Source organism: Amborella trichopoda, chromosome 4 (assembly GCF_054954075.1).
Source record: "Amborella trichopoda isolate Santa Cruz 75 chromosome 4, AtrichopodaSantaCruz75HAP2 v2.0, whole genome shotgun sequence".
Lineage (NCBI taxonomy): Eukaryota > Viridiplantae > Streptophyta > Magnoliopsida > Amborellales > Amborellaceae > Amborella > Amborella trichopoda.
Genome location: NC_142339.1, coordinates 1236126 through 1251000, shown reverse-complemented (window position 1 = coordinate 1251000; position 14875 = coordinate 1236126). Strand labels below are relative to the sequence as shown.

Below are 14875 nucleotides of genomic sequence, written 5' to 3'. Positions count from 1 at the left end.
TCTCTTGATTTTCTAACTTTCCTACAGCAAAACCAGCGAAATATGAATTCGCGGGACATGATATTTTTGCAAGTGGAGTCTTAAAAATAAACGCATTGACTGTGTATATTTATGGATCACAGTTAGTAGGCTATACGATCTATTTTTCTCTTATCAAGTTATTATAGTTTTATAAATTTGTCTTTTTTCTACTTTTATTGATTTGTTAATATAATTAGTGATGTCCTAATCTAAGTTATATTATATATTTATTTTAAAATGCACATGCGCGTATAGTATCCTTGCAAATGCGTCTTCGAGATTTTGTTGCAATAACACAAAATAAAATTTATATCTTGTCTCGTTCTTAAGTTTTTTTTTTTTTCATTGTGTGTGATATAATCAAACCCCTTAACATTGGAGATTTAAATATATTTTAATCGATGGACACAAAATTTACTACCCCGTAACATTTTATTAGTCCAAAATTTAATAAGTGAAAACAAACATGGCATGAGCCTTGTATGTACGTGTTTGGTTGAAAAAAACTTTATTTTACCTTTTATGGACCGCGTGAACTTACGTCCTTCCTTAAGCTTCAACATCAAGTGCGTTTGTTCTCTTTTAAAAAATAAATATCATTTTAGTGAGTTAGAGAGATATATTTTATTATCATAATTTTTAGTATTTATTTATTTTTGACATATAATAATAAATAATTATAATATATTACCATTATTTTTTAAAATAAATTTTAAAAATTTATAATGATTTTTTTTAAAAAAATTGACCCTATTCATAAACCTTATACGATTTTTGACGCGGCTGATCCGTTTTCTTAAACCTCGGCCAAAAGTAAAGTAATGGAGCCCCGACTGTCCACTGCCTTGAATTTCAACACGGGAAGGCGGCAAATTTTACCGATAGAAAACGTAGAGAGAGACAGAGAGTGAAAGAGCGGGAGCAAATTTTCTTTATTCCAGAGAGATAATGGCTGCAACGGTGGCGAGGTAGATAGAGAGGAAGCGTATCCAAGAAGAGAAGAATGAAACCCTAATTTCTCCCTTCGAAATGTCTCGTGAAAGGCTATCTGCCCATGTCTCTTCTACCACAGAGGACAACAACCTGTAATTTCTCTCTCTCTAAGAATCCATTTTATCGTCATTACTCATTATACTTTCTTATGGCCTAAAAATTGGTTGGCAGAGCACATGATAGAGAATTAGGGCTTTCTTTTGAGATGAGGAATATCAAATTAGGTTTCTCATTTATTCCCTATCATGCATACGCAGTAATCTTTTAAACTTTCATCTATAGCTTACTCAGGAGATAACGGTATTTTTCATTAATTCTAAGTGTTTGTATATCTTTGATCTCTGTCAAAATAATGGCTACAAATTTGTAATTTAATTTTGAACTTGGTCTCATGGTTACGGCATATGGTGAAAGGTTAAAAAACGAGAGAATTGATGTTTAATTGTTTATGTTATGGTTTTGTATGTTATGGATTTTGAATAGGACTGACACCTTTCATGGAATTGTTTTCATTGAAAATAATAGATCTATGATTTTATTTTATTTTATTTTTTCTGGAGAAATGAAATCATTCAACCTTATAATTCTTAGTAAGAAAATGGTCCAATATCTTTGTATTTGAACAATAGATCTTATTTAGGATTATCAACAAAAAATGTGCTTCCTCTGATGCGTTGGATGGAAATAGCTTTGGTGTTAGAATTAAGCAAGAAAATTTAGGCAATGTAGTTTTAATTGTTTTTATAGAATTTGTGGTAGAAAAATGGTGTATTAATGAATGATCTCATAACCTTCTTGATGAAATACAAAAATTTGTTTCAAAGGGAAAAAAGAAATGCAAAACATGAGGCACACTAGAACAGGGACTCATATATGCTCTTAACTTGGTTAAAGCCAATGTTTCAGCCTCTTTGCATCCTGTCTATACTTATGTTGCATGGTGGTACCCAATTTATCTCCTGCAACAAATATTGATTAAATAAATCGGAAAAGTAATTGTTGCCTTGTTGGGCGAGAGAATGAACCCTCACATAGACCTTGAGAGTTTCTAATTGCTTTTTATGTTTTATTATTTTATATGCTTTTGATGTTAACCAATGTTTAGGAGTTCATAGTTATGACAGCAGTCATGTTTAAATAGTTTTGCACTTAAATTTGATTGAATGCTATTGCTTTTACGAGGCTTGCACCAAATCATGGTGATTGTCACCATGGACCATGGTACAAGCCATTTGGGAGAAAGTTGTTGCGTGTGCATTTATATTTGAGTTTCTATGAATTGATATCTGAGCTTCTCAAAGTATCTGAGTTCTTTGTCCTTTTGGCTTTGGCCATTTTGGCATGGTGGCCTTTTGTACATCAATGACTAAGTGACAAGGTTGCGCAAGCGTGTCAACAACAGACAGATGTTGACACCTCCAAAAAATGGCATGTTAGACATGAAACATCTATGCAATTATGAGGTTTCAAGATATATATATTCCTGAAGTCATATATTTATGTATAAACTTAACTTAGATAAGTAAATAAGAATAAAATTGACAAAAATTATTTGCTCATGTTGACAAGCATATCAAACACATGTCCTTGTGTGGCACATGAAAATGTGTCTGACATGTGTGTCCCTGTTGTATAGATCAGTGTCTTTCTGTTGTTTTGAAGCATTGTTTGTTTTCCTTGCAGATTTGTTGACATATTGCATGATGCTCCTTTATCTGGTCATCGACAGCATCGTGGCATTCTTGGGAGCATTTTATACTGTATATTATTGGTATGTGGACCTTTCTTATCTATAAATATTTCGCTAGTATTTTGGAGCTGCTAATTTGTAGGGTTTCATCCTCTTTCATTAGTAGCTTGTGCTTTTATTTAGTTATTTTTGTTTGCTTGGATTGAGCTTATTCTCTGGCTTTTGTTCTTTTTTTTCTAGGCAGGATTTGCAATCTTTGCTGCAATAACTTCTTGGGTATTTTCTTCAATACACAAATTTGTGCCGGCATTGCTTTGCAGTTGCAATGTCTTGCTGCTGATTATCACAGGTCTTGTAATATAATTGCATCTGGTTTTGTTAGCACACTTTCATGATGAACTGCCACAAAAGAAATACTGAATCCTTTTCTCTAGCATGTCCCTTGTATAAGTTTGAGTTTCTTGCACTACGTGGCTTATGCAGTATGTGGATTTGGGAGTGCAACTTTTGTGCATCTATTTAATATGTTGTTTTGAATTTGCATATTTTTGTTGTTTGGTATTGGTCATTGGCATATGTTGTGTCTCTAACATATGGTTTTCTCACTGTAATGTGTTTGGTTTGTTCAAAACAATACATGGAGTTGATGATTCTCATTATTGTGGTTCTTTGCTTTAATAATTTGGAGAAATTGATTGTGTTCTATGGATCTAAAGGCTCTATTACTTTGCATGCTTTTGAACGTCAAACCTAGAACTGACAAATTGCATAGCTAAGCCTAATATAGGCTGTTGCAAAATATTTTTTGATGCAAATGGCCTCCATTCCTCTCTAAGATAGGTAATGCCAATCAGCCAGCATCCACATATTCTGGTTTTTATGTCATTTATATGCACTTGAAGATAATATATTCGACCTGATTTCATGTTTATGGTAAAAGAATAATTTTAGGCATTGTCATTCTTTACTTTTGTTTGATCTACTTCCTATCATGTTTTTCATATGTCAAGCTCTGGAGCTCAATAGAATAGTGCCTTGACAGGTGCCTTTCAACAATATCTGGTGTATCAAGTGATGAAAATTAGATTGCAGGTGACAACTTTAACGTTAGCTCTTTAGGCTTACATGATCATGATGTTGCAACTTGCAAGTCTTGTAATGTAGATTTCTGTTAATTAATCTAATGGAAATTCTCATTGCAAACTGTTGAAATGTGTGAACTTTTTCTTTTCTGCTTTTATTTTTCTTTATTTTAACTGCTGACAGTGACACTTGTGGCTCAATATAGAGGAATATTTCTAACAATGACTTAGTGCAGGCGATGATTTAGTTTTCCTTTCCAACATGCACTCTTTTTTACTACATGCTCCCTCAAATCTAACAATTGCTTCAACTTATTCGTTTTCTTTGCCTGCAAAATTTTATGCAACAATTTCAGGATTTCATGTTATTGTCATAGTGAGATCTTTAGTGTCAATTACTTGAGGTTTCAAATTCTTCATTTTGGCTTTAGTTGGGGTTTTAGTCCAGGGTTTGTTGCTTATCTCATTGGGAGAACATACTGGAAATGAAATTTCCACAATTTTTGTTTTTGTAGGGTTATTACATTTTTAGCCAGAACTTGAAGCCAATTGTTCGTCTTCCTTTCACCACTATCTCTTATGGTGAGTTCTATGATATATTTTGGTTCCTTGCCCTTTCTGTTTCCATATTAGATTACTTACTGGGAAATGATCGGTCATGGTTTGTAGTTATTTTTAGTTGATTAAAAAGAAGAAAGAAAAGTATTCTGGTTCCGGTTTTCAAACTGCCAATGAAAACATCATGCACAAGTATGATATGTGTACAGAAATATGTCTGACTATTTAGTTCATCATATTTGTAAACCTTTTTTAAATCATTATTTCTATTTTGGTTAAATACGTGATCTATTTCAGTTTTAGTAGTTTATATCTAGGTTATCTATATCTTACTATTTAATAATGAAAAGGCTATCTAAGTCAATAGAGGGACTTGAGTTGCAGCAGGAGTGCATATGGGATGTTATAATTTCTTTGTGAAGGTTACATTTAATATGCTTGTAGAACCTTAAAGCCTTTCCTCTTTTGCATATTGCTGAACTGCTCATTTGTTCTGCTTTCAGATATCCGCACATATATTCTACAATTCAATGTTGTAATTAAGGGCCAGTTTGGATGTACCCAAAATTGCAATACTTTTGGATTGCAATCCAAAAATCTTGTGAAATAGATTTGACCTGTCTGGACAACCACCAAAAATGGCAATATTTATTTATTGCAATAAAAAATTCTGGAGTTTCAAGGCAAAAGTTACAATAAAAAAAAATTCAAGTCATAGTTGACTTTGTTCAGATGGGCTGTCTCTCACCTGTCCATGAACAACAGAGATGCCCAAAAACCCAAACCCCATCTCTCTACTTTCTCTCTCTAAACTTGAGTCACCAAAAACTAATCACCCCAAATACCATCTCTGTAAAAACCATCCATCTTTTGCTCCAAGCTTCAACACCGAAGGAGCCAAAAACCCCAAATTCCATCTCTGTAAAAAACATCCATCTTTTGCTCCAAGCTTCAACACCGAAAGAACCGAAAACCCCAAATTCCATCTCTGTAAAAAAACCATCCATCTTGGTTGTAAAAAACCCCAAATCCCATCTCTGTAAAAAACCATTCATTTCTGTAAAAAACCCCAAATCCCTTCTCTGAACCGGCGTACCTTTTCTTTTGATTCTAGGCCTGACCTCAGTTGCAGAAATGGAAGAAAATGGATGAGGAAGAAGAGTTGCATAAATGGAAGAAAATGGTTGAGGAAGAAGAGTTGTATGGTCCGAAATGGTAGAAAATGGATGAGGAAGAAGAGTTACAGAAACTAGGGTTTGGGCTTTGGCCATGGTGCCATTTTCTCTCTCCAGACGTTATTTGCAACTCATTTCCACTTCACCTCCATGCTTGGCTGCCTGCATAACTACAGCACCAGCTTCGAGTGAGGCAACCTATTTCTCTCTCTCAAATGGAGCTGGTAGGACTTGTATGAGGAGAGAGCGTATGTTATTGTGAGAGGAGTGCAAATATGCCTCCCACCCACCCCTGCTTCAGCGCCCTGTCCCTCCGCGAAACTAATTTTAACATGTTCCCACCATCCAAACAGTTCAACAAACTAATTAAAAAAGATGATACTATTTATTAATAAGGTTGAAAAAAATTGTAATTTTTTTCAATGTGAAGGTTTTTTTATTTGACATCCAAACTGGCCCTAAAGTATAATTAATTATCAAAAAGGAAAAAATAACAGTTTTTTGCTTTTAGGTCTTGCTTGTTTCTCATGTTCTGATGTTATGGTAACTGCATCTCTTAGTGAGAATAGTTCTGTTATCTAATTTACTTTCATATTGTTTTTACTTTCATATTGTTTTTCTAGATCCCATTCTTAATCATGATTTTGGTTTGTCAATGTGGTCTAGGAACTGCTCTAATTCTCTTAATAACTGTCTGGGAGCCTTTGATCAACATTCATATATTGTCTGTCTCTGCCTTGATCAGGTATTCTTGGCGTCTTCTCTGCACCTCTTTGTGCTTTGAACTGATCAACAAATAAAAAAAGAAAGAACAAAAAAGTCTTTCTGCTTAGATCTATCAAAAGGCCCTTTTTCGAAAAGATTTTATTATGTTTGTTCAATTTCAATATGCATTGGTGTTCTGTTCCATTTCTTTTTTGTAATAAATTGTCTGCCTTTCCTCTTTTCTTCATTTTAGATGTTTATCCTTTAGTCATGTTTATGAGCAAAGAACCATGAGATCCATAGATGCCTATGAATGTATTGAGCTTATCTAGATGCATGCAACCATGTGGATGTCCATGCCTGTGCATGAATCTATGCTTATGCTTGTTGAAATGCTTCGATTCATGGAATAGTTTGACAAGATGCACCCAAGCCTGCACAGAGATGGGGAGTTGTGGACTTGCACATTGGTCTGCATTGAAGCTGCATGGGTTCTAGCCGTTTTCCAGTTGACGCATATGTCTGGTACTTTGTGCTGTACCCATTGTATTTTCCGTAGATCATCAACAGAACTTATGTACAATAAAGCATTGTGAAACCATTAAATTACCTTTTGACTCTATTTTTAGGACTCTTGTGGTTCATATATACATATGGATATTATGGACCACATCGAAATTGTGTGGATGCTTTCATGTAGGGCAGCTACTGGGGCCGGGTTGAGGTTAGATGGAGCCCTATCTGATAGAAGTCCAAAATATTCAAGGACAGGCGCGGTGCGGTGCGGGCCCGGCCCGAAAATGTATTTTCAGGTCTGACACTGGCCCAGCCCAGAAAGCCTTTATTGAAGGCCAACTTGGCCCTGGCCCGCCCATTTAGGGAAGCTTAAAAAAAAGGCCATCCCCCTTGCAGCCTCTCTCTCTCTCTCTCCCCCCTCCCCCCCCAAAAGTCCCATTCTCTCTCGACTTTCTTCTCATCCCTCTCTCTTTCTCTCACGGCCTCTCTCTCTCTCTCCAAACATCGCATTCTCTCTCAAACTTTCTTCTCATCTCTAGCCCCAAAAGTCCCCATTTTTTCTAACTTTCTTCTTCAAACTGTCCATGGCACCCAAGGCCGAGAAGAACTCTGCCTCCAACAAGGAGGAGGAGAGTTGCAGAGAAAGCCTGTGGCTGTGAAGAATCGGAAGGCTGACAAATGCCTTCCTACAAAACAGGGAGGAGTTTCAGAGAAGAAGAAGAAGAAGGCACAGAAGCCCACCAAGAACAAGTGCCATTAAAGCACAGACCCGTTTCCATTTTGAAATCTCCATCTCCCTCCTCCATCTCTCTGAAAACCCACCTCAATCGTGCCATACCTCCAAAGCCCCAATTTAAATCCATCTCAATATCCCCACCCTACCTGTCACAAAGCTTTAGAGAGAGAACCAGAGTTTCTTGAGAAAGCGGGAGTTTTAGATAGAGAGAAAACCAGAGCACCTTCTGGAGCTAGAGTGGGAGTTTTAGATAGAGAGAGAACCAGAGCTTCAAAGAGAGAACGAGAGTTTCTTCAATTCTCTCTTTCTGCCTTGGGGTGGGAGACTCATTAGGCCAGAGAGCTGTCTTCTCCACTGGCTTTTCTCTCTTCTCTGCAAAAACAAAGCAACCCAACAAACCCAACTGAGAGAGAGGGGCAGGGAATAAGACCAACTTCAGAGAGAGAGAGAGAGAGAGAGAGAGAGAGAGAGAGAGAGGCCGACCCCAATTAGTTGGGAAAAAGCTTTGACGATGACAGAGAGAGAGGGAGAGAGGGGGGCTTAGGTAAAGAGAGGAGTAGAGAGAGAGAGAAGGTCTTTTGATTTTTAAGAGAGAGAGAGAGGATTAGGTGCTGTTTATTGTTGTGGGCTTTCGGGCCTTAGAGCATGACCTGGCCTGAAAATAAATCGGGCTTCCTTTGCCCTATTCGGCCCAAGGTCTGGAACCAAGACCTTGCCAGAAAGCCCGTGGCCTTGCCCGGACCATTGGCTACCAGCTTACCCTACTTTCATGTGTGTGTGAGTGTATGCTTTGCAGCATGCATTTTGTGTGTATATAAATGTATCGCTTGCTTCTACTTTGACATTTGTGTGCATGCATCTCAATTTCACGTTGAGAACTTAACACTTTTATCCCAGGTTTACATTAGCTTTCAGTAACTGAAAAAATGTGATTCACTAGGAGTTGTTTTTTCCATAATTATGTTTGTATGCCCAAATTCCTTGCTTCTCATTTATCCTGCAAATAAAAGTTTACTTCCTTGTTCAATTGTTGTTGTATTACATTGATTTTTTGTATGTGCAGGATAATTATGTTTGTTGAAGTCATCTGTGTTGGTTCTTTTATGAGCTTGTATATTGGTGAGTTTCATACTGTAGGGCATATTTTAGAGTGATGGAACTACATGCAAATGTATTGGAAGGTTCATATAGTATTGAAAATGTCACTAACATGCATCCAGTGATCTTCTCATCATCAAATGTTTAATTTTTTATAGTTTTCTACATAAGATTCCGAAATTAATTATCCATTTCCTTCTGCAAGTTTTTGTTCTGTAAATATGATGAAATCCTGTATTTGGTTAGTCGAAAGTAAATAGAAAAGATGATATAAATGTCAAATTGAAAAAATATCTGGATATATCTATCCAAGCTATGATAAATACTATGTTTCTTTTAATGATGAAAGACATGCTATATTAGATTCTATTCAACCGCTATGGTCAGTACTGCATCAGCCAGCAATTTGGTTTGTTGACTTAAGAGAAGCATTCTAGAAACTGAGCTGATTTTGATGAACTCCACAAGTTTTTGACCAATTCTAAAACAAATTTAAGCAAAAAAAAAAACTGTAGGAAAACATGTAGAAATGCTGGTAGAGCTCTGGCGCCACCAAATTCGGCAAAATTTGATGATGGAATTGTACCTCTTTATTATTATTATTTTTAACTGGTCTTAGATTTTTTTCATGATCTGAATCATTACAGCTGAACTTCACAAGTTTTTGATCAATGCTAAAACAAATTTGAGCAAAAAAATCAACTATAGGAAAACAGTTAAAAATGCTAATAGAGCTCTGGCTTTGCTAAATTTGGCAAAATTTGAAGCATTAGGTCATGTTTTATTTTTATTTTTATTTTTAAAACTAGTCTTGGATCTTTGCACGATCTGAATCACATTACAGCTAAAATAAGATGTTTTTAGTGTCATTGTCTTAATTTTGCTCGTATAGCATTTTTCTTCTTCAAATTGCTTGTAGCTGGATCAATGAGAATATATGGATAGTTATTGGTTCTTCATGGAACCAGCCTGTCCAGCTCTAAGTCAAGCTGCGACATAATTGTAACTCACAGATACACTGATCTGTCCGATTGCTGCTTTGTTTTGACTTGAGTTATAGTTGTTTTTGACTAAGCCTGATTGTCTACTTTTTTTTGTAGTTTATTCCATAATGTACATCTGTTGCATGCAGGGTCGATCCATCGGTACAACACATTGGACAATCAGCCTGATGTTTTGAATTCGCTATATTCAGCTCTTCAACCATCAAGTTCATTGGAAGAACTTAGGTCGGGTAGTATTTCTACTCAAACTCATATATGTAGTTGAATTAGGAACGTGTCAGAAATAAAGTATGGCACTGTTTCAATCATGAATAAGCTCTACCAAGTATTACCAAGCATTTGGTACTGAGTTTCCCCCTCCGAGAGAATCTGAAATTTTGTTATGTGATCAAATAAAGGAAAACGTATTGGACTTTATGTGAGGAGTAAAAGTTTTAAGAAATAAAATATGAAAAGGGTTAAAAAATTGTGGATGTCAAATGGACTTGGCTCTTTGTGCGCTTAATTTGGTGTATATGGCTTGATTCAATTCACTCTAGTGGGCTCTATTATTCTTTTATTCTGGCCTTGAATAGGCGGATGTAGGTTGATATAAAAGAGCAGCCAAAATCTCTCCAGCGAACTGTCCAACCTAGTGCATATTATTCCTACTGTTAAAAGTGTTGAACGGTGAGGACGTTCTTTCCAAAACTCAAAAGAGCAGCAAAGTTATGTAGCATATTGTCCACCTAAGCAGAGATTCTTCCTATTATTGGATTGTAGAGGAAAAAAATTACATTCATTGCCTTCATGAGGGACATGTCCAGTTGGCCCTATATCTACTTGAATCATTCATATGATGTGTAGCTCGTGTCAAGGAACTTGTGCATATGCTTTCTCGATAATTAAATAACAGCATTGTGTACAATTGTTTGCTCCTGTAAGTTTACAGTTTACAGTAAACCGTTTATCTTTGCTATCACATAATCAAAATAAAATGTTGATAACTTGGTCCTGTAGGGCATTTCTCACGTCTTAGGCGAGGTAGTCACACTCTTTTCTTCTCATTCATCAGTAAAAGAGTATGTTTTGCCTATATTTTATTGATACACTGTTTTTCTCACAGATATCATGATGGGGGCCGTCTTTCTGATCAACAAATGGCTTTGCTGCAATATCAGCGGGATAATCTACACTATTTGAGTGAGGAGGTAAACCTCATCTGTTCATGTGATGCAATTCCATTTAGAACAAACTGGTTATTGGTTTTTGACATGTCCATATTTTTGTATGCTTTCTTGAATGCAGATTCTACGGTTGCAGGAATGTTTGAGCAAATATGAAAGATCCGATGATGGAAGTACGCCTCAGGTTATTGTTCACCTTTAGAGTTTTTTGGTGTTCCTCTTGACCCTAGAGTTATTATGTTTACAGGGTATGTCAACTTCTTGTATGATTTTGCGAAATCATTTGTGATATGGTTTCAATACTAGAAATCATTTGTGTCAAGAAATATGGTTTCAATACTGGAAATCTTTGTGATAGCCTTAAAATATATTTTCATCTTTAATTATAAAATTTAAAGCTTAAAAAGTAGTGTAGATTGAGTAGATCTACAAAAACTTGAAAATCTTGAAAATTGACGGTCCAAAAATTTGTTATAAGATGCACTATTTCCAAAACTTGAAATCCATTTTTTCTCACGTCTATGCATCTTGATGTCGAGATGATCAATTTGAAGATATTTGGGCATCAAAACAACCTCTTCTAGTAAAATTTTTGAGTGGGCTCTAATTTGATTGTTTTTTCAGCTCTATATAAACTTTTTCCTTATTTAAAAGAATGGCTGTGACAGTGATGCGCCCTATTCATACGTGATTTGAATGTGACTGGGATATGTAATATATTGCCCATGGATTTTATATGACTGCCTCAGGGCCTTTATAACAGATTGTAGTTTTTAACATTGGAATGGTAAAAAAGGGGAATCAGGACTCTTAGTAACTGGCATTTTAATCAGAAGTTTGTAATTTTCCTTTCCTTACAAGATTTCAATATTTTCAGTTTTTTAGATTTTTTTTTCCTTCTCTTTTTTTTCACCCTTATTTGCTTTTTTCCATGACTGTACACTATAACAGACTACTAGCATTGTATAAAAATAAAATTCCTCCGCTTGTTGAGATTTGGGGGTCTAAACCTTCGCATCAACTCAATGGCAATATATAAGCTAATGTGAAGAAGAGCTTCGGCTTTAACTCTCAATGAAGATCAGTTGTGTAGCTTTCACTCTTGTTTTGTGATGATGGTTATCCGGTCGTGTGACGATCACTAATTCAAATACTAAAAAGTCAGTAATGTATAACAGGAGACACAAGGGTTCAAAACCCATATGCTTGCCGTATAATTTGAAGTTCTCATTAAATGGCGCGGCTGTGCTCATAGAAAGGTAGTATTGGAATAGTAAATAATGGATCTCTCTTGGATAAATCTGCAGGTTGATCTAGTCCATCTTTTGTCGGCTCGTGAGCAAGAATTGCGGGCACTATCTGCTGAGGTACTAGCTTGTCACTTACCAGTATAAGGGATTGTCAAATGTTAATTTACATTAATAAAAGTTTGCAAGATATGTCAAACTTTCCAACTTGTAATGACACCCAGTTTGTGCAAGTAAATTGAAACTTTGAAGCTTGTCTTTTCTAGAAACCAACTAATTTGCATTCAACTGTAGAATGGAATTATGATTAAAAACAATACAAAAGAAAAGAAGGCTGATTAAACACAAAAGAACTGATTTGTTTAAGTGAATTCCATTAAGTCACCTACCTTCTGGAATCAGCCCTAGGCCATTTCCAGAAGCAAACTATAACTAGCTTGATCTAGTAATTGGACACACCTAAGTGATTGAGCTTCTCTACTTGAAAACCACATAAATCATTATCTTGGTTTACTTTCTCAATGTAATTCTTTTCAAAGGGACAGGAAGAGATGCATGACCAGTTTTAAATTAATTCCTTATAATCTTATCCCCCATATTTCTGGTAACTTGTATATTTTGTTGATCTTGACATGTGTGTCTCTTGTAATTTGTGAATTCATTTATTTAAATATTGGGGAGAAATCTAAGGAAATGGGTTTGGGTCAAGACGGTAGAGGCTGGATTTTCATAGCCTAACGTCTCAAGTTCCATACCTATGATGTGGAAACTTTGCAATTTTACATATCACCCTTTTTTTGGTCTTATTTTCAAAAGGCCCTCAAATGTCATGTTGTAGTCAGTCAATAATAGGTCGGAAATTGTTCCCCTTCGATCAAAATGAAAACACTTATTAGGAAAACCACTTACATGAGAGATTGATATTTTTGGGTATCAATGTCTCAGTCCCAACTTTCTACAAGATACTGGTATTTTTTAGCATCAATATCTCAACAAGTAAATTACCATCTTGGTATTTGAACAACATCTCTTTGAGTTACCTTGTGAGATATTGATAGTTTGAATATGAAATATCTCACAAGAGTTAATTTTTCACTAGATATTGGTGTCCAAGAACGCCAATATCTCACTCTACAACACTCTATGAGACATTGGTAGCTTTGAAAACTAATATCACATCAAATAAGTCACCTGCTGAGGTATAGGCATTTTTGCATGCCAATATCTCACCAAGTTTTGGCATATACAAATACTCCTAGTATTTCACTATGCGATACCAATACATGAAAAATACGAGTATGGCATATATGTAGTTTTCTTAGAAACCACTTTGGTTTTGATGGAGAGGCAAAATTGGGGATTTCCCCTCCATCAGTATGTGTCCCTTTATGATGTGCACTTTAATGTACCTTGACGGGCTTTTTGAAAGTAGGACAAAATGATTGGATAAAATGTTAAATAGAGAATCTCTTAGATGTAGTTTGATAAGTGAGTGAGTTTTCTGTATCTATATACATATATTTACGTGTCTTGAAACATCCAGCGTTCTGATATCAGACAATTGGTAATGAGCTGACAACAATGTCATAAATTACTAATTGGTTGACAAAAGCAGATGGTGCCAGCCAGTTAAATTGTTTTTTGGCTCATTTCCAGGCAGGTGATTAAGATCAAACAGCTCTTGGTTTCTAAATACATAAACCTATTAATGCCATTGCAGTTAAACCAAGTGCAGTCAGACCTGCGTCTTGCGCGTGAGTTGATCATAGAGCGTGACTCTGAGATTCAACGTGTTCGCGCTACTAACAATCAGGTATTATCTCATCTGTCAAATTGATCGAAGGAATAGTATAGTATAATTCAATGGACTATGGGAAAAACCATAGTCATTCAATGGATGGTGATGGATAGACTGGATCTGCCTGAACAGGGGGACCATCCTTGTGGACTCCACATTCTTCATCAGTATATCTACTGGACTATGATTTTACCTTAATTTATTGGATTATAATATACTTTTTCATTGTCCAAGTCTTAAGATGCATTCATTTTGGTTTAGGACAAGGCTTTTACACTTTGTTTACTTCTTCCTAGGTCTTCTTGCAATATGAAATTCAACTTGTAGTTGTTGAATCCTCGTTTTCCATCTTGTTTGGACTTTGGACTTCTATCGAATTTCTCATTTGTATTTGATGTGAGGGGAGACGTTCGCATTTTAGTCACTGTGCATACTCTGTGTGTGCGTGTGTGTGCTGTATGCATGCAGATAGACACCATGCACGCACACAAACACCACATTCTTCAAAATATTTGCCTTCTATTGGGTTACTATCTGGTATTGTTATGCTAACGAAAGGATAATTTCTTGTTCAGTATGTCGAGGAAAACGAGAGACTCAGGTCCATCCTAGATGAATGGAGTGCTCGATCTGCAAAGGTATGTTTTAGGTATCCATAGATAAGCCTCAACCATCACATTTTGTGATGCACCATACATGGTGATGTTAGAGAGAGAGAGAGAGAGAGAGGGTGGGGAGATGTATGTATGAAAGAAGTCTGCTGCTAATGCTTATTTTTGTTGGTTTTGCCTTAGCTTGAACGGGCTCTGGAGGAAGAGAAACTGTTGAACATAGATTTGCAGAAGAGGATTTCAAAGCTGAGAGCACCACCATCTTAATACATCTGAACAACATAGAGGATAATTGGCATTCAGCTGTGGATCGCAAGCATCTGCCCTGTACAAAAATACATGGGAGTTGCCTCAATTCTTTTAACAATTGTTCTTTTCATCTGTTAGTGTTTGTATCTCTCAATAGCATTTAAACTGTGAACTCCTACAGTTATTTGGCCTTGGGGGTATTTATTTGTCCTTGGGGGTTTTCTAA

At 36.0% G+C, this 14875-nt stretch overlaps 1 protein-coding gene across 3 annotated transcripts; it reads left to right on the top strand.

The window, feature by feature from the left end:
* Positions 1-844: 844 nt before the first annotated feature.
* On the top strand, positions 845-14875 carry LOC18439471 (FRIGIDA interacting protein 1). Of its 3 annotated transcripts, none has more exons than XR_016053712.1 (14): positions 845-1106; positions 2698-2785; positions 2945-3053; positions 3747-3796; positions 4302-4368; positions 6186-6264; positions 8540-8595; positions 9707-9808; positions 10684-10768; positions 10866-10928; positions 12052-12111; positions 13712-13804; positions 14365-14427; positions 14584-14875. XR_016053712.1 is itself a non-coding variant. In XM_088864214.1 (14 exons), exons 4-14 carry the CDS (start codon positions 3779-3781, stop codon positions 14665-14667), a joined length of 765 nt encoding a protein of 254 aa, XP_088720340.1. In that variant the 5' UTR covers positions 845-1106; positions 2698-2785; positions 2949-3053; positions 3747-3778; the 3' UTR covers positions 14668-14875. The 3 variants fall into 3 exon arrangements, 2 of the variants coding, with proteins under 2 accessions (XP_088720340.1, XP_006849698.1); XM_088864214.1 differs by having other exon boundaries at positions 2949-3053; positions 9707-9803; XM_006849635.4 differs by having other exon boundaries at positions 9707-9803.

Coding starts and splice junctions, on each gene's coding strand:
- LOC18439471 (XM_006849635.4), top strand. CDS start 1,051: ATGTCTCGTGAAAGGCTATCTGCCCATGTCTCTTCTACCACAGAGGAC. Junction 10,769..10,865: donor TACACTATTTGAGTGAGGAG/GTAAACCTCATC, acceptor TCTTGAATGCAG/ATTCTACGGTTGCAGGAATG. Junction 14,428..14,583: donor GGAGTGCTCGATCTGCAAAG/GTATGTTTTAGG, acceptor GTTTTGCCTTAG/CTTGAACGGGCTCTGGAGGA.